This window comes from Camarhynchus parvulus, chromosome 18 (genome assembly GCF_901933205.1).
Source record: "Camarhynchus parvulus chromosome 18, STF_HiC, whole genome shotgun sequence".
Lineage (NCBI taxonomy): Eukaryota > Metazoa > Chordata > Aves > Passeriformes > Thraupidae > Camarhynchus > Camarhynchus parvulus.
In genome coordinates this window covers 6,840,201-6,863,057 of record NC_044588.1, presented here as the reverse complement: position 1 = coordinate 6,863,057, position 22,857 = coordinate 6,840,201, and the positions used below count along the sequence as shown (strand labels likewise).

At 51.3% G+C, this 22,857-nt stretch overlaps 1 protein-coding gene across 1 annotated transcript in view; it reads left to right on the top strand.

Annotated features, from left to right (window-relative positions):
* Positions 1–22,857, top strand: part of STX8 (syntaxin 8) — a 78,817-nt gene that overhangs the window by 37,775 nt on the left and 18,185 nt on the right. Inside the window, exon 7 of the mRNA XM_030962319.1 lies at positions 14,014–14,115. Within this exon, the coding sequence (XP_030818179.1) occupies positions 14,014–14,115 (102 nt within the window). The remainder of the gene's footprint in view (positions 1–14,013; positions 14,116–22,857) is intronic.

The window sequence follows — 22,857 nt, the reverse complement described above, 5'->3', positions numbered from 1 at the left end:
CCACATGTCCCTGATTTTCATAGCTGAGGATAGTGGCTCCTGCTTTCTGACCTGACAAACTGACAATTGTCCTGATTGTGGAATTATCCCAGTTTCCAGGGGGTGGAGGCAGGCCCAGGTGGTGCAGGTTTGTTCACCAGCATCCCCACTGCAGGGGAAAGGTCTGAGCAGGCTACAAGGTCATGACTGGCCTGGAGAGGGGTTTAATAGTGGTGTTTAATGTCCAAACCATCATTTTAACGAGAGAAACACAATGGCCTCAGCCAAGCCATTGAATGTGATCCTTTGTGCTGGTGAGCATTTGTACAATGCATCTACCCCTGAATGCCCATTTGGGTTTCAGAATTATTTGGGTTGGAAACAATGCAGAAGAGTTCATTGTCCTCTGAGAGAAATGATGAAAACATCCAGAACTTTCTCCCTGCCCATATGGGAAGAGCAAACATGAGGAGTCTGTGCTACCAGATGTCTTAAAATTGAGACCATAGCCTCAAAGGTAGAGAGGGCAGACCTTGCAGGGCAGGTCATTCTCAAGCTGCCTTGGGAAATACCAGGGGGGTTATTGGGATTTATTAAAACTGGGGTTGTAAAAAGCTTGTGGTTCTTTATTTGGGACTGATAATCCTGTTGGTGTCCTGTTCTGGTCAGGCTCAGGAAGCCTCTGCAGAGCAGTGACTTTGCTGGAGCACAGGCACGTTCTGTACACTCAGATATTTGGAACTTGTTCTGTTCAGAAAGGTCTCTGCCTTTATTCCAGGTTGTGGAACAACAGATGAGTAGAAATATGCTAAAAAAGCAGGTTTAACAAATAACCAAAATGGCTTATGTTTTTCTTAGGTAAAAATCAGAAAAAAAAATAAAAACCCTGGGCTAAGACTGCCTTTTGTAATATCAGTGTATATTTTTTTTTTAAGTGGGGTTCCCTAAATTGAATAATCAGAAAAAACAACTTTGAGATTACACACACAGAACTAGGAGTTAATTTTTGCCATGTATATATTCAGTTTAAAACTAATTTCTCACTGTAAGCAATGCATTTTGTGTAATAAGGCGTTGTTTGGTGTTGAATCTGGCTGCTGCAGTCAGTCCTGTGCTCCCTTGTTCCCATGCTCTGAGAGCCATGGAGGCAGCCCTGCTCAGCCTGGCAGGGGAGGCACAGGGAGCCCCAGCAATCTCTGCATTTGATAAACCCCATGTTTGTGCAGTTTGATAAAGGGAGGTTTCCTTCCTGCCCTGGGCTTTGTCACGCTGCAGCTCAGGACTCCGGCGTGGGGATCAGAGCAGGGCTCAGCACACCAGTGTCCCCAGCCCGGTGTCCCCAGCCCCTTCAGCTGGGTGAATTCACCCTCAGCAGTGAATCCCTTGGGGTCCTTCCCCCGTGGCAAGGGGAAAATCACAGGGCAGCTGTGGCAGGGCTCCCTCTGTGCAGCAGCCTCCTCCTCCTGCTCTGCAGAACCCACGGGCACACAGCCACCCCAAACACCCAGAGTTCAGCCGCATCTGCAGAAAATCCACGGCAGGGCATGCGGAAAGTTGGCCCAGCTCTTGGTGGAAGGAAGTGGGAAGAAAGAAAATCATTAGCTGAGGCTGCCGGGGATGCGTGGACTCGAGGTCGTGTTATCTGTGGAAGTTCTCCTTGCACCCTTTCTGTTGTTTTAACCACTTCTCCCAGTAATCAGGACTTTTTCCGTGCCTGCAGACTGGGAATGGAATATTTCTGAGCTGTATTTCTGAGCTCTGGAGATGTGTCTCTGCTTTTGGCCTGGCAGTCTCCTGGGCAGGTGGCTGGGCAGGCAGGGCACTGATGGCAGTGAGATCCAAGGAGTACCATCCCTGCAGGGCATCCAACTCCTGCTGTGTGCCCAGCTCTGAGCATGCTGTTAGGTGATGTGTTCCTCTTGCTAATGTACTCGATTTATCACTGATTCCAGTAGAGCTTGATGAGGGATGTCAGCTGGAGATTAGTCCCAGATGCCTGGGCTGACCCTGGCTTTATCAGCTGCTTTCAATACTGCAACCATGAAGCACTTGCAAGTTTGCTGGTTCCTCCCATGATTGATAGCCCAATTCTGAAGTGGCTTTCCTCCTCCTTTGTGATCCAAGAGGATAATGCCCTGCAGCTGTCCGCAGCATGAAGCTCTTGTGCTGAGCACTCTGATGCTCTGCTGGCTCCTGCCCAAGGCCAGTGTTTATTAAAATGGCACTTGTGTTCTGCAGGCCTGACCTCCCACTGCTCCACGGCTCTGCCTTTCCTCTGCTCCACGTCTCCTGAGCAGAATGCAGCAATCCCTCAGTGCCCAGGTGAGGCTGAGGTGTTTAGGAGAGGTTTAGCTGTGGGTGGGTGTGCAGAGAGGATGGGCAGAGCTGCAGGACCTGCAGCAGTCAGAGCTGCAGGACCTGTGGCAGTCAGAGCTGCAGGACCTGCAGCAATCAGAGCTGCAGGACCTATGGCAATCAGAGCTGCAGGACCTGTGGCAGTCAGAGCTGCAGGACCTGTGGCAGTCAGAGCTGCAGGACCTGTGGCAGTCAGAGCCGCAGGACCTGTGGCAATCAGAGCTGCAGGACCTGTGGCAATCAGAGCCGCAGGACCTGCGGCAGTCAGAGCTGCAGGACCTGTGGCAATCAGAGCCGCAGGACCTGTGGCAATCAGAGCCGCAGGACCTGTGGCAATCAGAGCCGCAGGACCTGCGGCAGTCAGAGCCGCAGGACCTGCGGCAGTCAGAGCTGCAGGACCTGTGGCAGTCAGAGCTGCAGGACCTGTGGCAGTCAGCTTTCAGCACTTGGCAGAGCTGTTGGGTCATTCTGAGCCTGGTTTTGGGGAACTTTCCTGGAGCCTCTGTCGGTGCAAGGGGTGGGCTGGTGAGGGTGATCTCTCCTGCTGGCCTGGTGACCTCTTCTGCTGTGCTTGTCACTGGTTTGTCACCACGTGGGAAGGGGCTGCAGGGTGCCATCTCCCCTGCCTGTACACTGGGATTGTTCAGAAGGTTGTGTGCACTCCGAGCACTGCAGAAGCTGTGAGGATTCTGAGGCTGATGGCATCCTTCCCATGATCAGAGCCAGGACTAGACCTGGGAATGTTTTTCCCTGAATTTTGCATCTCTCATTGTGGGTCTCACTGTGGCTGAGTCTCTTCAGACACAGCGTGTGGGGTCAGGCTGGGGGAAGGTGCTCCTTGGATCTCTAAAGTGCATTTTCATTTCAAATAAAGGAAAAATGAAAAGAAACACCAAGCCCCCTCTTCCTTTAAAGGGTGAGGGTGGAAGGGCATGAGCTCTGTCCTGGCTTGGTCACCTCAGGAAGCCCTCTGGATGTGGTAGCTGCTGGTCCTGGTGTGTGTGCCAGGGGACAGGGGCACTGCCTGCTCTGCAAAGGGGTGAAACTGGCAGGGAAGGAGGCACCCCTTCACTCTGAGCCCTGGAATCAGCATCGCCCCTGCTCTGCAGGTAAGTGAGGCTGGCAGGGAAGGAGCTCAGGGCTTCACTCTGAGCCTGCAGTCAGCATCACCCCTGCTCTTCACTCTGAGCCCCTGGAATGAGCATCACCCCTGCTCTTCACTCTGAGCCTGGGGTCAGCATCACCCCTGCTCTTCACTCCGAGCCTGCAGTCAGCATCACCCCTGCTCTTCACTCTGAGCCTGGAATCAGCATCACCCCTGCTCTTCACTCTGAGCCTGCAGTCAGCATCACCCCTGCTCTTCACTCTGAGCCTGGGGTCAGCATCACCCCTGCTCTTCACTCCGAGCCTGCAGTCAGCATCACCCCTGCTCTTCACTCTGAGCCTGCAGTCAGCATCACCCCTGCTCTTCACTCTGAGCCTGCAGTCAGCATCACCCCTGCTCTTCACTCTGAGCCCCTGGAATCAGCATCACCCCTGCTCTTCACTCTGATCCCTGGAATCAGCATCACCCCTGCTCTTCACTCTGAGCCTGGGGTCTGCATCACCCCTGCTCTTCACTCTGAGCCTGCAGTCAGCATCACCCCTGCTCTTCACTCTGAGCCTGCAGTCAGCATCACCCCTGCTCTTCACTCTGATCCCTGGAATCAGCATCACCCCTGCTCTTCACTCTGAGCCTGGGGTCTGCATCACCCCTGCTCTTCACTCTGAGCCTGGAATCAGCATCACCCCGCTCTTCACTCTGAGCCCTGGAATCAGCATCACCCCTGCTCTTCACTCTGAGCCCTGGAATCAGCATCACCCCTGCTCTTCACTCTGAGCCTGGGGTCAGCATCACCCCTGCTCTTCACTCTGAGCCTGGGGTCTGCATCACCCCTGCTCTTCACTCTGAGCCTGCACTCAGCATCACCCCTGCTCTGCAGAGGAATGAAGCTGCAGGGAGGGAGGCACCCCTCCAGCCTGAGCCCCTGCAGTCAGCAGCACCCCTGTGCTGCTCCTCTGCTCAGCACTGCTGCTCATTTTCCCCAATCTCTTTAATCTGCCCTGAAACCAGATGCACTCAGCCTGCAGTTGTTGGATAATTCCCCATTGCAGGGGCCGTGGCAGCAGTGAAATTTCACTGCTTTGGAGCTCCTAAATGTGAAAATGTGGCGCATTCCTGTGGGCATGGCCTGGCAGTGAGCACTGGGGGTGTTGTGATGCTGCTCTTTGGGTTGAGTTTTCCTTCATTTGAGTAGGGATGAGTTAAAAATCCTGCTCAGCCTGCTGGACACCCCAGCAATGCCAGTGTGCCTTTCTTTGGGGTGCTGGCCCCGAGCCAGCAGGTGAGAATTGGTTTATTTGATTTTTATCTGGTGGAGAGCTGGCTGGAGGTGACCAGGGTGGGTGAGGAGCTCTGCCCACTGCTGCATTTCTGTTTTTGTCCATGGGTTAAAGCCTGGTTTGTTGGTACCCACAAGGATTGTGTTATCTTCCTGAGGTGGCTTCATCTTTTATAAAGTGTAGGAGCAGGAATTGCCAAGGAGATCCTAAAAGTGGCAACAGCTGCATGGAGTGTAACACAGGTTTTAATTTCTTTAAAATATTTTTGTTTTGGTGTTTTTGTGGGGATTTTGGTTTTCTTTGTGAAATGGACTGGAAACCTCAACTTAGGGTGTTTAGTAGCCAATTAGTGTTTTATGGGGTATAACATAGCTCTTTTGGACATTTTTTGGTATTGGTTGTTTTGGTTGTAGGGGTCTTCTTTTGTGTTTTTATTTTGGTATTGGTTGTTTTGGTTGTTGATTTTTCTTTTTGTGTTTTTGTTTTGGTATTGGTTGTTTTGGTTGTGTGGGGTGTTTTTATGTGGTTTTATTTTGATATTGGTTGTTTTGGTTGTGGGTTTTTTCTATTTGTGTTTTTGTTTTGGTGTTGGTTGTTTTGGTTGTAGGTTTTTTGGTATTTTTGTGGGGTTTTGTTGGTTTCTTTCTCTGTGAAATGGACTGGAAACCTCAGCCTGAGGTGTTCAGCAGCCAAAACAGTGTTTTATGGGGATTTGCTAAAGCACCTTAGGAAATTGTGGCAACTGATGTGTGTTTGTAATAAAAGCTGTTGATATCTATGGAAAAGGGATGCAATGGTGTAAAAACTTGGGAAAAATGAGACTTGCTAGAGGAAAGCAGGGGTGAGTGCTACCAACAGTTTCTGAAGGCAGTATTTTAACAAATCCTACTTAGACTTTGGATAAAGGGAAAACAAACAAATGTGGAGTCTGAAGCAGCTTCTGTCCTTTCATTTTCTGCTGTAAGTTTGCGGAGCACAAACAGATTGTAGCAGGAGAAGTGTTTGCCTTGGCAGGGATTTGTTGGAGCCATGGAAGTGGCCTTGCAGCCTCCCAGTGCTCCAGGCTTTCCTAGACATGCAGATTTTATGGGTATTTTATCTATTAGCAGGATTTCCTCGCTTCTTCCCAGAGCCACGTCTGTAGGAAAATAATTTGGTGATGTTGTCCCTATAAGTTGAAGATTTTGCTGGAAGTTTGGGTCGTATGGCCCCAAAATCTCTGTTGTGTTGCTGGGGTACTTGGATTTGGGGTTTGAATGGAAATAAATGTTAATTACACGTGCAGAGAGCCCAGTGAGTGCTGTGAGCTTGGAGAGCCCAGAACAGAGCCCTGCTGTGGGGCACTGGGGGCTTCAGGCACTGCTGTGAGCTGGAGGCAAATTTGTAATTCCTACAGGAACATTTTTGTTCTGGAGCTCTGGTTGATCTCAGGTGCTGTGCCTCAAACACAGTGAGGGAAAGGAGGGGTCACTGGTTGGGAGCAAAGGGGAGGAACAAAGGGCTTCACACTCAAACACTTCCAGGGAAGGAGACTTTTCTCTCCTGGCAGATAACGGGGGGAGGAAAGGCAGTGCCCTATCATGTGAATATAGTTCTTGCCTGCCTTGTGTCACTGCGAGTTCTCAACACATCTGGGCTGAGAGCAGTTCCAGTAACATCCAAAAGAACTATTTTGGTTGGCACTCTGGGGCTGTGCTAGATGCCAACTGGTAATGGCTCTTGGAGAGAGCCTGCCTTGAAACTGTCCCTGAGCCGTTCCCCAGAGAAATTATTCAATTAAGTACAGCTAAAATTAATGGCCATGGGTTTTGTTCAATCAAACAAAATAAGCAGCTGGAGAAGGGGAAACTTCTCAGTGTGTGCTTTTAAAATAACAACTCTTAGCTAATAACTGTGTGAGCTGGGATTGATAGCAGTGTTTGTTTTCCCAGTGTTGCTCTGGATGAGCCGCTGAGGCTTCCACAGCTGACACCCTTGGGTGGTTCTGTGTCACCTCCAGGCATTCCCCAGGCACCATCTGCTGCTCCTGGGCCTCCTTGGGAGAGGATGAAGTGTCCTGGGCTGCCCGGGGGTGTCAAAGTGTGACCCAGATACAGTCAGATATTTTAGGATGGGTGAATGCAGTGTGGAAGGGGGTGTGGGGTGGAACCAGTGGGCCCAGAGGTGTCCTTGGAGCAGGTGGCAGGGTTCTCTGTGGCAGAACAAACAGGTTCCTCTTGTGTTGGCAGCTGTTAGCCCTGAGGGCTTGGCTGGGGAGGGTGTGGGCTGCTCCTGGTTCCGAGCTGGGTCTATTCTATCCTGTTCTATTCTATTCTATTCTATTCTATTTCTATTCTATTCTATTCTATTCTATTCTATTCTATTCTATTCCATTCCATTCTATTCTATTCCATTCCATTCCATTCCATTCCATTCCATTCCATTCCATTCCATCCCTACACTAAAGAATAGAAGAAAGGATTTCATCAGAAGGCTAGCAAGGAAAGGACTGAATAATAAAATCTTGTGACTGACCAGAGTCCCAACACAGCTGGACCTGTGATTGATCACCAAGTAGAAACAATCCACATGAGACCAATCACAGATGCACCTGCCACATTCCACAGCAGCAGATAACCATTGTTTCCATTTCGTTTCTGAGGCCTCTCAGCTTCTCAGAAGGAAAAACCCTGGCAAAAGGATTTCTCATAAAATATGTCAGTGACAGAGCCCCCTGTCCAGCCATGCTGCTCTGCAACAGGGCAGGGACAGGGAGGGTGGGACGTGTCCTGGTGCCACCTGGAGCCCGAGGAGCTGCAGGGGAGGCTCTGCAGGTGAGATCCCCTCTGCTGTGTTCTCCTTTCTAACAGGAATATTCCTGCAGGAACTACAAAATTCCTAACAGAAATTGTAACAGGAATATTCCTGTAGTAATTACAAAATTCTCAACAAAAATTGTAACAGGAATATTTCCTGCAGGAATTACAAAATTCCCAACAGAAATTGTAACAGGAATATTCCTGCAGGAACTATGGAATTCCTAACAGAAATTGTGACAGGAATATTTCCTGCAGGAATTACAAAATTCCCAACAGAAATTGTAGCAGGAATATTCCTGTAGGATCCCTGTTAATTGAAAGAGCTGAAGAGCTGGAACGTGGAGGAGCAAGTTGGTGTGACCCCTTGGAGAAGTTTCGTGTTTTTGGGGCTTTTAATGCTTACAGGAAGTTCTACCAAAGAGGAGATTAAATGTCCTCAGTTGAATTTGGGACGGTGCAGGGAGGAATCTTGGTGTTTGCCTGAAATGCAGAGCCCATCAGCGCAGACAGTGTTGGTATCCCATCCCTGAGGAGCAGGGAGCACAGGGGACTTGGGGTGCAGCTGAAGGGGAAGAAGCCCAGGAGGGCACTCCTGTGGTGTTTGCCTGAAATGCGGAGCCCATCAGAGCAGGGAATGCTATTATCCCATCCCTGAGGGAGCACAGGGGATTTGGGGTGCAGCTGAAGGAGGAGAAGCCCAGGAGGGCACTCCTGTGTTGCCTTTGGCTCAGGGAGCTGCACACCTCAGAGGGGTTACAAAAACCTGCCATGGCTGCAGCCAGGAGACAAATTAGGATTCCTGGCTTTGTGTTTTTTACTGCATTTTTCCTCTTTTCACTCTGCCTTGACATTACAGCTGGCACACGGTGCTGAGGTTCTTCAGGTTTCTGACGTGCTTACATCAGTTGCAATCTTCATTTCATAGCCCTGGCACTTGGAACAATGCTTTGCTTTCTTATTACCATGCAATTATGGGGTTTGGACATATAGAGGTTGGCATTCCCTGTGTGATTCATTTCTTTGGTATCCAGCTCTTCTCCTGAGGCACCAGAGACCTGAGGGAGGGAGGCAAAGCCTGCCTGGCCTCCCCTCTGGATTCCAGCCTCACTGTAATTGGGTTTGTGTTGGGATTTGAGCTCTCTGTGTTTTCCTAAGGCTGACTGGAGTCTCCCATGACTCAGTGGGACAGGCTGGGGGTGCATTACTATCATCAATAAATGCCATTGAGTGATCCATAAATTTCAATCCACGGAAAATCCCAACAATTCTAAGAAAACCTTTGGTCAGCAGCAGTACTCTGTGAACTGATCAAACCCAGGTTTGTTTCTCTCTTCCAGTGCTGGATTTCTCGTGGCCACCTCTGCTTGGCTTTTGGGTTTCTCACTCCACAGACAGAAAGGGTGCAGGTCAAAGAGGGGGTTGCCAAACCCAAATGTGACTTTTTATGCATTTTAAAGAAAACAAGCAGAAAAAAACATCAATTAGTGTAAAGTCATGTGTGCAAAACTCTAAAACCTGTTCCACTTCATGGGAAGAGATGGTCACCCTTCCCAAGGAATTCCTGAGTTAAGGAGAGGGATTTAAAAAAGGAAAAAACCACGGCCTGGCAGAGGGAGGAGAGGAGACCTGGAAGTGCCTCTGCCTTCCTGCAGGGACTGACCACTTCCCATGGGGAGTGTTGGGCTGCCTCAGCTCCTGCTGGGCTCCAGCACCTCCTGCCTGGCTGGTGGCTGGCACTGTGCACAGGGACAGGGGTGGGGACAGCTGTGACAGTGGTCTTGGGCACTGTGCACAGGGACAGGGGTGGGGACAGCTGTGACAGTGGGCTTGGGCACTGTGCACAGGAACACACTGGGGACAGCTGTGACAGTGGGTTTGGGCACTGTGCACAGGGACACGTGGGGACAGCTGTGACAGTGGGTTTGGGCACTGTGCACAGGGACACACTGGGGACAGCTGTGACAGTGGGCTTGGGCACTGTGCACAGGGACACACTGGGGACAGCTGTGACAGTGGGCTTGGGCACTGCAGCACAGGGACACACTGGGGACAGCTGTGACAGTGGGTTTGGGCACTGCAGGACACGTGTGCGGGGGTGGGGACAGCTGTGACAGTGGGTTTGGGCACTGTGCACAGGGACACATTGGGGACAGCTGTGACAGTGGCTTTGGGCTGATGGAGCAGCTCCTGGCCCAGCTCACCTCCAGCACTGACCTCCAAACCTCTCCCACTTGGGCTGTGCTGGAGTGACTGAGTTTAGTGCTGGGCTTGGGCGCTGGGTTTTATCTTCTGCTTCGAGATCCTGCTTCCCTGAAAGGAGACCTGGCTGAGTGTGTGCTCTGGCTGAGTTGTGGTTGCAGGGCTGTGTTACAGGAGTGTCCTTTGGAAGGTCACCAGCAGCCAGCCTGCTTTCCCCGTCTGCTCCCTCCCTCTGCCAGCTCTCTCTCCATCCTTTTTTAGCCTCTTCCTTGCATAGCCAGCTGAATGGGAGGTGATAGAACGTGGAATTGCCAGCTTGAAGGGCAGGGGGGCTGCAGGTGGGTCAGGAAAGGAACCTGAGGAGTGCCAGTGCTCTGAGAAATTCCTTAGCCATGGATTACTTGGTGCCCACCTTAGAAATCCAGGGCTAATTTTCAACTTTGCCTTATCCAATACAGATTTCCTTTGGAGTGGGGAGAAATATTTCATTTACAGGGAGGTTGAGCACTGCTCTGTGCTTGGGTGTCACCACAACAGGGGATCTGTGGGTGCAGGGGATGGATGGATGGATGGATGGATGGATGGATGGATGGATGGATGGATGGATGGATGGATGGATGGATGGATGGATGGATGGATGTTTCTCTTCTGGGGAACCTGCTGGGCTGGATTTCTGTTGAGCTGGGAGTGGGGTCAGAACCTGCTTATGCTTCTTCCCTGTTCCAGCTGCTCAGACCTCCAGGTCTTGCCATGAGCCCTCCAGAATTCCCCAGGTCCCAGCTGAGACATCAAAGGGCTGGGTGCTTGTTGAGCTGTGGGTGAAGTGCCCTGCTCCCCTGGAGCCTGACTGTGTCACAAAAAACATGTTTTATATATATATATATATATATATATGTATCTGGAGAAATGCTTCTTCCACATGTCCAGGGCAACCCTTTGGTTCAGCAAAGAGTCCTGGCAGGGGGATGGGGAAGGAGAGGCTCCACACAGAATCCCGATTGCAGTGCCTTGGGCTTTGAAATGATGACAGAAAATTTTCCTGCTCACATTTGTTCTCATTTAGCTACAGCTTGTTCACCAGGATGTTTTTCAAGGAGGGTCTGGTCCGTGCTGGCAGAGGAAAGTCTCCAATTTCCCAAGCATGCTTATCACTTTGTCCTTGACAACGATGGGAACTTGCAGCACTCTTTTGGTGGAGAGGCAAACATGAGCAGTCCTGCCCTTGCAGGCAGCATTGTCCTGCTCTTCCTGCGTGCTGAATCACGCAGGACAGATAAAGTTTCCCCAAAATGTTGTTGGCTTTGCAGATGTCAGACCTGGGAAAGCTGGGTGAAAGGGGGAGGAGAGTGAATATCTGAACTGCAAACTGAGCAAACCTTGTAGCTCAAACAGAATGCATCCCATCCCTTGGGAAAATGTATGTTGGTGTAGGATGGACAATACTGAGTGCCATAATATTGATGAACAATGATTTTAAATATTGCAAACAACTTTAGAAATAAGGAGGGTTCGTGTCTGGCATAGAGCAGTGTTGGTGGGGTGCATGGTCAGATGCACAGGGTAAAACACAGGGGAATGGTTGATGTTTGGTAAAACACAGGGGGGTGATTGATATTTGGTAAAGCACACGGGGTGGTTGATGTTTGGTAAAGACAAGGAAAAGTAAAGCACAAGGGAATGGTTGATATTTGGTAAAACACAGGGGAGTGGTTGATATTTGGTAAAACACAGGGGAGTGGTTGATGTTTGGTAAAACACAGAGAAGTGGTTTATATTTGGTAAAACACAGAGAAGTGGTTTATATTTGGTAAAACACAAGGGGTGGTTGATGTTTGGTAAAACACAGAGAAGTGGTTGATATTTGGTAAAACACAGGGGAGTGGTTTATATTTGGTAAAACACAGAGAAGTGGTTTATATTTGGTAAAACACAGGGGAGTGGTTTATATTTGGTAAAACACAGGGGAGTGGTTGATGCTGCCCTCCCTTCCTGGGGATTCAGGGATGGTTTGGGCTGCAGGGCAGGAATCAGGAGCTCAGGCTTTAGGAAAGCTGTGTGTTTTCAAAGCCCAGGGCTTTTAGATGCTGATATCATTTTACATGGGGATTCACTGGAGATGACAGAATGTTGGTGGAGCGGATGGGATCATGCACTGCAAGGATGGTGCTCAAATGTCTCATCTCTCCGGGAGAGCAAAACCTCCGTGCTCCGTGTGCCTTGGACATTTCCTTCATGCTGCAGAACTTTGATAATTTTATGTGGTTTTTGTTATCTCTGTGTACAATCAGCCTGGTTTTGTCTCTATTTGATACAGTGCTTGTTCCTTGATAAGACTGAGAACATAAACACCCTCCCTAATGAACATCTGGGACCTGAGGGAACAGCTGGAGCTGTGTCAGGAGAGGTTTGGGTTGGATTTAGGGAAAGGTTCTCCCCAGAGGGTGCTGGCACTGCCCAGGCTCCCCAGGGAATGGGCACGGCCCCGAGGCTGCCAGAGCTCCAGGAGCCTTTGGGCAGGGTGGGGTTTTTGGGGGGTCTGGGCTGGGTGATCCTGGGGGTCCCTCTGAGCTCAGGAGTTTCTGTGATCTGCTCTGGGAAGGTGAATGGTGCAGAAAACCATTCCCATTGTGTCACAGGGGTGACAGCAGGGCAGCTGCAAGAGCTAATGTCACACCCTGGCACTGCTCTTGTAAGGGACAGGGGCTCCCTGTGCCACAGGGAACTTTGGGAAGCACAAGGAATGCCCTCTCTCTTCACTGTCATCACTTTTCCCTTGTGGAGACAGCTGGGAAATCTGTTTGAAGGAATACAGTCAAACCAATAAAGGCTTCATAATAAAGGCCATGTCCTGATGGATTGTGTTCTTTTAATGTTCTTTAACCCTCTGCCATCACCCATTCGGGGTTTGATCCATACATTTGGGCAGGATGTCACTTTGTCTGCTGTGTGCTCTGACTTCTGCTTTGCTTGGTTCCCTCAGGGCAGGGCTGCAGTGCCAGGACCTGCTGGGGTACGAGGGCACAGCCACTGTCCCTAAGCCTGGCCCAAAGGCAGGCAGGGCTTACAGAGACCAGGCACAGCCACTGTCCCTAAGCCTGGCTCAGAGGCAGGCAGGGCTTACAGAGACCAGGCACAGGCACTGTCCCTAAGCCTGGCCCAAAGGCAGGCAGGGCTTACAGAGACCAGGCACAGCCACTGTCCCTAAGCCTGGCTCAGAGGCAGGCAGGGCTTACAGAGACCAGGCACAGGCACTGTCCCTAAGCCTGGCTCAGAGGCAGGCAGGGCTTACAGAGACCAGGCACAGGCACTGTCCCTAAGCCTGGCTCAGAGGCAGGCAGGGCTTACAGAGACCAGGATCAGTAGTGGGCAGGGTGCTGAAGTGGAACCAGAGCGAGAGGCTGTGCAGCAGCACTCAGGGCTTGGCTGCTGTCCTCTCCTGATCTGTCGTGCACAGAGGAAGCCTCTCCTACCTGCAGGGCTGAGGGCAGCCAGACCTGGTGTGTGCAGGCTCCAGGAGCACTTGCTGTGTGTTCCAGGGCAATCAGAGCGTAACAGGCACTGAGAGGGAAATTTACTGCCTGAATGTGGCTTTTCACTTTGAGCCATCCCATCGAGCACTCTCAGTGTCAGCCTTGTACCATATCTGCTTGCCATGACAAAATTAAAGCCATCAGTTACAGGAGGTTGAGGGTGGCTTCGCTTCAAGTTTTCCTTTCTCCTCTCTTAAAGTTTGATGTAGGGGAAGCTTTGCCTGCTTTCCTTTTCCCAGAGGACTTTCTGGGCTGCAGGGAGAGCTGCCAGCCCCACAGCTCCAGGAGGGAACCAAGACAGGGTTTGTCACCTCAGTGGTGGCGTGGTCAGGGCTGCACTGGGTGCTCCCAGAAGCCTTTATGAAGCTGGTGGATGTGGTTTAGTGATGGTGCCATGACCAAGGGTTGAGATGCTGTTCCAGGGACTGAAATTCAGATTTCCTATAGCACAGGCACTAATCCCGTCACTTTGGCTCACCTCAGCTTTGTGGCTGCCACCATCCTGTCCTCCCTGCCCTCCTAGCTGTTTCAGGATGTATTTTTTCCTCGACTTCAGGTTGTACTTTCTCCTCCACTCCAGCAGTGGAGCACTGGGCTGAATCTGCAGTCTCTGGTGTGCTGTCTCCCAGGATTTGGACCTTTCAGTGATGTGGGTGCTGGTGTGTCCCGCTAGGGGATGCAGCTGGTTCCATTCTGGGGCTTTCAGCAGGAGGGAGGCTGGGCAGAGGTGCTGTGGGCTCAGATTTGATGTTCTGTTCCTCTTTCCCCAGAGATCATCGATGACCTGACGAGCCTGGTGGAGAGCACGGATGGGCGGCTGCGCAGCCAGACACGGCACGTGCAGGCGGTGGAGAGGAAATCCACGTCCTGTGGTAGGAGAGGGCTGCAGGGAAACACCCGGGGGTGCAGGGAAACACCCAGGGCTGCAGGGCAAACACCCAGGGGTGCAGGGCAAACACCCAGCCAGGGCTGCAGCTCAAACACCCAGGGGTGCAGGGAAACACCCAGGGGTGCAGGGCAAACACCCAGCCAGGGCTGCCTTGGGGGCTGAGCTGGAGCAGAGGCTGGGCAGAGTTACAGAATAAAGCAGGGATTTATTCAAAGCATCTCCTCCATGGATCCACCTTGGGCAGCACAAGAGCCCAGCCAGGGCTGCACCCAAGATGAACCAAAATGGTCCCAAAATGCACGGCTGGGCACGGGGTCTCTCCCTTGGATGAGTTCTGCTCCATTTGCATCTCGCAGTTCATTGTCCCATTCCAGCTTTAGCCCCTGCAGTCCCACCCTGCTTGTTTTTCTCTCTCCAGCCCACGGTGTTTGTGCTCTTGGGGCTGAGATTTGGATCATTTGTCCTTGGTGCCCAGCTGGAGCAGGAATTGTTTTGTCTCCCTGCTCTGTGCACAGAGCTCAGCATCCTATAATGTGAAGCTCAGAACTGCACACCTAGGCAGCACAGAATGTGAAAAATAGAAAAGCTGAACCTGAGGCATCACCAGGGCAGTTGTTCACTGAGGATGTGCAGTTATTAACTGTTGCTAATTGCTGTGCAATGCTCCCCCCCGAGGACAGCTTCTTTCACAGACACAATCCAGCACTCCACACATCTCCAGCAGCTCTGGCTGGCTGGGCTGAAGTGCTGGTGCAGTTAATTCCCTTCAGCCATTTGACTCCAGCCTTGCACAATGTCCTGATTGTAAGAAACGGTTTGAAATTAGAGCGGTGCATGTTAATTAGCTTTACACAAACTTGCTACCAGCTCTCACAAAGCTGGCACAGCAGGGAGTGGGGCTGCAGGGGCGTTCCTGGGGTGTCCTGCAGGAATGAGCTCCTAGCCCAGCAGCACTCAGAGCCTGCCAGGCATGAAATCCTTCCTGGTGACCCCTGCAGTGATGTGCAAGCTGCTAAACTAAACTGGCCTCGCTCTGCGGAGAGCCAAGGACAGGGATATCCACAGGCAGGTTTGGGTGAAGGGCTGAGGGCTGGAGCTCTCACCAGGAGAGGATGCTGGATGCTGTGGATGGTGGAGAAAGTGTCTTTGTGTGGGAGAGTGACTGACTGGGGGATGAAGTCCCTGGGGAGGTGGTGCCAGTTCAGGTCTGGAGCAGCTTTTGTGGTTTTTGTCATTCCAAAAGACTCGCAGTGCTCTACAGAATTCTGACTCAGAAGTTGCTGAAACTGGGTTTATGTAGCCCAGTGAGGAGGAATCCAAGGGCTGAGGTGATCCCAGCCTGGCTGTGGCTGGTGGCAGATTTCCCTCTGTGCAGTGAGGCTCTGCCTGCAGAGCTCCCCAGCTCTCACTGGCAGGGAAGCATCTTTGCAGCACTGACAACTCCAGGGATTTATTTGGCTCTCCATCCGTGATAAGGTTTTGGAAGCTTGGTTGATGGAGGCTGATGAAAACCTGTGGCTTCTTCTGGAGGTTAAAGTTGACTTGTCAGAGTCATTTGTCTCTGAGCTCTCCCGTACCAACTGCAGCTGGAATTAAAGGCGTGACTGCAGAGTTCACGACTGACTCTTTTATTTTAGATCTTGGATGTTGATGCAAGATGGGTTTAATTTAAAACTGAGTGCACTTGAATGATGCTGAGTAGCCCTGTGTGCCTTTGGGGTCTCCCCTTAATTCCTGTGGCTTCGTTTTCCTCACGAGTCCAGGGCAGCCCAGCTTGGGATGGGGGTGGGCAGGGAGTCAGTCCCACGGGGTCCAGGGGGGATTTCTCCCCATTTTTGGGTTCCTCGTGCAAGTGCAGCCCCAGACATGTTGCATGATGATGAGGCTGTCTCTTTAACTGGGGAAGCCCATCCTGGCTGCCTGGGGAATTTCAGAGGAGGAGGAGGAGGATGGGAGAAGGAAGGCTGGGAGGATCCTGGCCTGGATTCCTTGGGGGTGACCTCTCTCACCCTTTGCACATTGAAAAACATTTGGCTTTGGTGAGAAGTGCAGCCTCTGGTGCCTGCTCCCTCTGCTCCCATAGGTCTTCCTGTGTTTGCATAACAATTTGGGCGTAAGCAAACACCAAATTGCCTCAGCTGGCTGCTTCCTCCTGCCCAGGCGTGAGCTGTGCAGCAGCGATGCTGAGGACACAGGCGTCAGCAGCATTCCTCCCATCCCCTTCCACCCTCGTCCTGGCACTGGGATGAACTGGTGCACTGGGGTCAGAAATACCCTCCCTGTGCATGGGATTATCCCTGGAACGAGGCCAAGCAGCAGGAAAACTGGCACCTGCCAGGGGACCCTGCCAGAGTGCTTGTTTATCATTTAAATTTGATCAAATTACATTGATCAAGTTCAGTAACTCTCTGGGTTTGGTGCCTTGCTTTGGATTCAAAGCAGGGTGAGTGCTCAGCCCTCCCCCTTGCTCCCCCAGACCCGTCTCCCCTCTGCTCCAGCTGTGGCTGGTAATGTGTTTTCCCCTCCTTTTTGAAATGGTGATGTCTTTTTATTCTGCTGCTGAGTGCCTGTGCTGGAGCCAGGGGCTGTGGATACGAGCAGAGCACCCTGGCTGCAATAATGGAATAATCCCTGTTTTACAAGCAGGAATGTCATGCATTAATGGGTGTGTCTTTGTTAGCAGCCAGTATCATCAGGAAATCAAAGGATTGCTGGTGAAGCCCAGCTTTAATCAATATTTCAACATCTGCCTCTCATGCAAACCCCATTTCCAGCTGTGGGGCTGTTCCCAGTGCCCTGTGGTGAGCCCAGTGCTGCCCTTGGGGCTGTGCCCTGGGCATTCCCTCAGCCTGGCACAGCCCTCAGCTGCTCCTGGGGGGTTTGTTCCGTTCACAGCCGATTTTCAGAGCCATTTTTCTGGCTGTCCCAGAGCTGCTGACAGTGGCAGCCCCTGCCATGCCCAGGGAAGGCTGTCCTGTCTCCCCAGTGGCCTCAGGCAGCCCCACACTGGTGGAACTGGGCACTCCCAGGATTGCAGTGCAGGGATAACCACGGGATGGACTCCAGCCTCTGCATTTATGAAATTATTGTTGAAAATCATCAGTCATCCGCAGGCAAATGTTTGCACAGTGCCTGGCATTGTTTTCTCCCTTCCCAGCGAGTGCTGGGCATTAGCAGGGGTGCTGGGACATATAAGATTCTTAGATTTCAGAAATTTGCATTGAGCTTTCAGCAGGGTGTTCACCCAGCCCATCAGTCAAGTGCCAGGCTGCCTGCACCAGCTTTGCCCCAGGAATGGCTCTGTGCACTGTCCTGCCTTCTCAGCCTCGCCTCGGCTGCTCCTGGGCTGCTTTGTCCTCTCTCTGCCAGTCTGGGCACCTCTAGGGCTTTCTGCAGAGTAACACTCACTAACCATTTCTCAATAAATGGTTTTATTAGAAACTTTAACCCTTAGAACATCCTCTTAAGAACTGCATTTAAAAATTTGCAAATAATTTGAAGTGTAATTAATGTAGAGATGCTGGGGGAACCAGGGGTTTGGTGCTTTTGGGGTAACCTTCCCCCATCCTTCAGTTTTGCAGTGGGATTTTTTGTTTGGTTACTTCCCTAAAGACCATGAGTAGAGAGGATGGTTAAGCCAGGCTTTGGCTATGATAAGAACATCCTCAATGTTTGTGTCTGGAGCAGCCAAGGGGATTTGGGGTGCTCATGCCACCTGTGCAAGAAAAGGACCAGGTAGTGTGGCAGAGCTCGGAAAATGCAAAAGGCTTAAGTCCTTTAAATCAGAGGTTCAAATCCTCTCCCTAGCTTAACCCAAACCACCTTTCCTCCCATGACCAACTACCCACTTCTAATTAACCTCATCATAGCCCTCTCCTATGCCCTACCAATCCTAATCACAGTAGCTTTCCTCACACTAGTAGAATGCAAAATTCTAAGCTACATACAAGGTCGAAAAGGTCCAAAGACATGACCTGTGCAGAGGTGGTTGCACCTCAGCTGTGCCATGTGTGGGGTCAGAAACGCTTCAGGTCCTGCTGAAGGATGGATTCTGGGGAGGGGAGCTGGGCACTGCTGCTCCCACCCCAGTCCCTCTCTGTGTTCTCCTGCTGCTCTTGTTTCCTGGGGAAGCAGCGCAGAAAACCATGACTTTGTCCCAGTAAAAACAAGCAGAAAAAGAAAAGAGGGAGCTTTTATTTCCAGCGGGTGAGTCTGTGTCCATCCCGTTCCCAGCAGCCTGAGGGCAGCAGACCTCGTTCTCCTGTGTGCACCCCTCTGCCCTCTCAGATAAATGAGAGTGAGGAGCAGGCTCAGCAGGTCCCTCCTGGGGCAGGAGCTGTGTCCTGGGGAGCACAGAGCAGTTTGTCCCTGTCCCTGCTTTCCTGCTGTTCCAGCAGGTGGCAATGCAATGCAAGCACCTCCCTGAGGCCAGGTGAGGGCTCAGCTCCCCTCCTGCCCAGGGAGGGGCTGGGGGTGCCAAGGGCAGGGTGGAAACTGCAGCAGATTAATCTGCACCAGGTGGGTGACTTGTTTTAACCTTCCCAAAACACCTGAATGAAAACCAGAGCTTTGCTAAACCCGTTCATTGGACTTTTTGGAAGGTTTGGTTTGTTTTAAAACAGGGTAGCTTGGATTATATAAGGTTTCCTCTAGAAAATAATGATTCATGCAGGCTGGGGCCTTTTCCTGCCAGGTTCTGTGATCTCTCTGTTCTAAGTTTTGCTTATTTTTGCCGTGGATTTAATTTGTTTTATAAATTACAATGGCAGCTGCTCAGGTTTGTTCCTCTGACGTTTCCTGTGTGTTTAGATGAGCAAGTCCCCATCCATTTGTTTTTTGCTCAGTGGGGAGGAGGAGCTGGTTCAGTTGCCATGAAATCAGCCTTTCCTGCAATCTGACTCTTGCAGAGGTTACTCTGATATTCCTCCCTGTCAGAGCTGCCCTGACAACTGCCCTGCTCTGAGTCACCTGTCCAGCCTCTGGTGGCATGACGTCTCTTGGCCTGGCTCTTGAGATGTTTTCCTGAGAGGGGACTGTGCTGGGGGCAATGTCCCCAGCCTGGTGGCAGTGTCCCAGCCTGGTGCCCACTCCTGCAGTGCCCCTGTGCCCTCCAGCCAGCTCCTGGCCTTGCTCTGCCTCCTCTTCCTCCTCCTCCTCACACTCACTGTATTCACTTCTCAAATATTTGCTGGTGCTGAGGTGTTGGAATGGATTCAGCTGATGAAAGAGGATGGACCTAAGCAGTCATAAAAAGGGTTTTTTTGTAAAAGAAAGGTGGTTTGGATTTGCTTTATGAGTCCCAGGTGGAAGCACAGCATGTCCTGGTGCTGTCAGCCCTGTGTGTGTTGAGCAGGAAAAGATGGGACCTTCTGGGTCAGAGGATCCCTTCAGGATCAATTTCTGAGAACAAGCTTGTTTTTTCCCCCCCATTACTCCTATTGGAAGGCTGAAATGGTCATAAACTTATTTCTAGCCTGGACCTGTCAGGGATACTTCATGATGCCCACGTGCAGCCCTTGTTCTGCTGTCCTGAATAGTTCTCTCCTCTTTTTTATTTTTTCCCTCAAATGTGTGTGTCCAGGAGATCCCTCAGTGTGCCCTCCCAGCTTTGTTTGGCAGGGCTGAACAACTGTCTTTACATTTTAATCTCCTGAATTAATCTGGTTTCTGCCAAGTCTTTTTTTAATACTCCTTCCTACTTAAACCTTTTGGATGTTTAAGCACAGGAATCAAGTGCAGCATGCCTGGGGCTGCTCACAGCCCTGGGTTTCTGTAAACCCTGTAACCTGGCTTGTCCAGCAGCTCCAGCTCTTCTCTGGCTGTTGGACATACTGCAAGTCCAGCACGTTGATGCCTCAGTCATTTTGGTTTGAGCTGCTTGCTTGGGCCTTTCTCACTCTTGAACATTTTCCACTCGAGTTCATTTTCTTTCCAACTCCCAGCAAAAACTATTGTTTGTCCCCAGAGCGTGGCTTCCTCTCCCATCCTGTGGAATTTCACCCTTTCTCCATTCATCTTCACAGTTTCCCATTTTTTTCCCTTTTCCAGTCCCAGCTTTCCTGTGTGCTGCTGCTGCTTTCCAGCTTTGTGTCAGCAGCAGATTTCATTAGCACACTCACTTCTCGTGCCAAGGTCATTAATAAAAACATTTAATAAGCTCAGCCTGCTGACCATTCCTGGAGGAGCTCTGCCAGTGACCTCCATCCATTCTGCTCCTTCTTTCAACGCCACTTCCCCTCTCACCAGTTTCCTGCCCTTCCAGCTCTGCTGATCCCCAGGTTTTCATTCCAGGCTTTCCCATCTGGGGCTGCATCACTTTGCTGAAGTCTGTGTGGGTAGGATCTGTCACTTCCTTTGTCTACAAAATTCACTGTCTGACCAGCTAACCTGGTTAGCCCTGTGTGATCTGATTTCCTCTCAGTGCACTCCCAGTGGTTTTTACCCTCTTTAATTTTTGGCTTCCTGTTCTAATTAGCCTTGGTTTGCTCTGGAGCCTCCATCCTGCCCAGGTTGCTCAGACCTGGGGATACTCAGAGCTGTTTCTTCCCTATGTTTTGTGGGTGGCAGCTGTGTGGGTGCTGCAGTTCCCCTCTGGCTCTGGAGGGATCCCTGATTTTGGGGTACCTGTCCTGCTGAGGCTCAGGGTGAGGGGTGCATCACTCCTGCCTCCATTCCTGGCTTTAGGGACACCCCAGAGTGGCATTTCTGGGATCCCTGATTTTGGGGTACCTGTCCTGCTGAGGCTCAGGGTGAGGGGTGCATCACTCCTGCCTTCCTTGTTTATGGCACAGCCCAGAGTGAGAGCTTTCTGGGCCAGGCCGAGGTGTCAGTCAGGCAGAGGCTGAAGCCTGGAGCAGTGAAATGCCATCCCTCCTCATCAGGAGACACAGAGAGGGGGAGCAAAAGGCAATCGAGATCTTCTTAATTACATTTGCATATGCAGCTGTTCAAACAGACTGAACCTCATCAGAGCCTGCTCATACCTAGCAGGAGATTTAGAGCAGCTGTTGTCAGCCCACGTAGTGGGATCCTGCAAATCTGGTGCTAAATAAGCCCCTGGGCACCCTGCTCACCCAAGCTGCCCATCACTGCAAAAGGCCAAGCAATTAATTGGATTTCAATATTGAGAAAATGGAATTGTGTGAAACATCCGAGCGCGACTGCTTACAGCTCGGTTTCCAAGGATATGTGTTGCAGAATTAAATCATTAATTTATATTTCTGAAAACAGTGATGAAATGTGTTAATTTGTACATTACCAAAGAGGCTCAAACTTGCCTCCTTCTGCCTTTTCTTTCCTAATGTGCTCAATGACAAAATAATTGCTCTCCCTGATCTGGAGCTGAAATCCAACGGTGCTCAGGCTCGGGGATTTCGTGCCACGTTCAAACCCAAATCAGGGGGGAAATCATCTGGGTCAAAGGTTTGTAGTGATTCCTGCAGACTGAAATTCTGTCTTCATCTTTGGCTCCTGAATGAGCCTTTTGCAGCCTCCCTTGGGGTGTTACCCTGGATCCCCCAGCCAGAGCTGGGCTGAGCATGCAGTGCCCAGGCAGGCCCAGGGGCCAGAATCTGGAATTTTGTGTTTGCCAAGGCCAGGGCAGGGAGAGGGGCAGCATCTGGAATTTTGTGCTTGCCTAGGGCAGGGAGAGGGGCAGCATCTGGAATTTTGTGTTTGCCAAGGCCAGAGCAGAGCGAGGGGCAGCATCTGGAATTGCTCTTGCCCAGCCCTGGGCACTGCAGGGCCACAACAATGCACGGAGGATGTGGTCAGGGGGAAATGAGGCTGCTGGGGACAAGTGGTTGTGTTGTCTCTTCAGGGCTTTCTGAGATGTGTGGAGGATGCTGATCCCAGCAGAACCCGGGGATGTAAATCAACAGGGGCTGGGATCTCAAATACTTCCTTGTTTTGCAGAAGTGCAGTGGAACTCCTGCCATGGTGCCAGTGGGCTGGAGGAGCAGTGTCCTCATGGGGAGAGCAGCAGGAAAGCCCTGCCCTTGTGGGGGATTGGTCAGCTCTGCTGTTGCTTTAGGAAATGTCCTGACTTGAGGTGAAAATGGAGATTTTTGTGCAGCCCTGGGGGAGATCCCTTCAATGTCACTGTCACCTGGGCTGCCTGTCTGCTCGCCCAGGCTCCAGGTGGGCTCTGCACCCTTTGCTCAGTGTCACATGGAGGGGATGGGTGCTGGATGTCACACAGGGTGACAGGGCTCACACTGAAGCTGCTGTGCCACCCTGGAGCTGCTGTTTGCAGTGACCTTGCTGGGGGAAGCAGAGCAGTGACCCTGGAATGTCACAGCTGTTTGTGAGCCCAGCTGGGAGCTGGTGGCAGGAGCCAGGTCTGGGCTGGAATGTGCAGCCTGGCTGCTTCTCTGCAGGATGGTCAGCCTGTGCCAGTGGCCTTGGTGTGACATTCTGGGGGCTCTGGGCTCTGTGGGTGTGGGGCTGTGGCTCGTGGGGCACTGGCTGCATTGAGGTTGTGTTGTATCACAGATGGACTGGGACACACAGTAGCTCCTGTGTAATACTCATCTCCTAAACAATCAAAAATCCTGCACCAGAACATCTCTCTTTTGGCAAGGAGAGTGGTGCCACTGGCTCTGTTTCAGTGAAGTTTCATTTTGCAAGCCACGCTTTCTGAATCCGCCTGGTTATTGCATTTATCTGCGAGGTGCATTGGGAAAACTTGGAAAACTTGGCTGCAGTTTGCAGCAGCCTTTTGAGG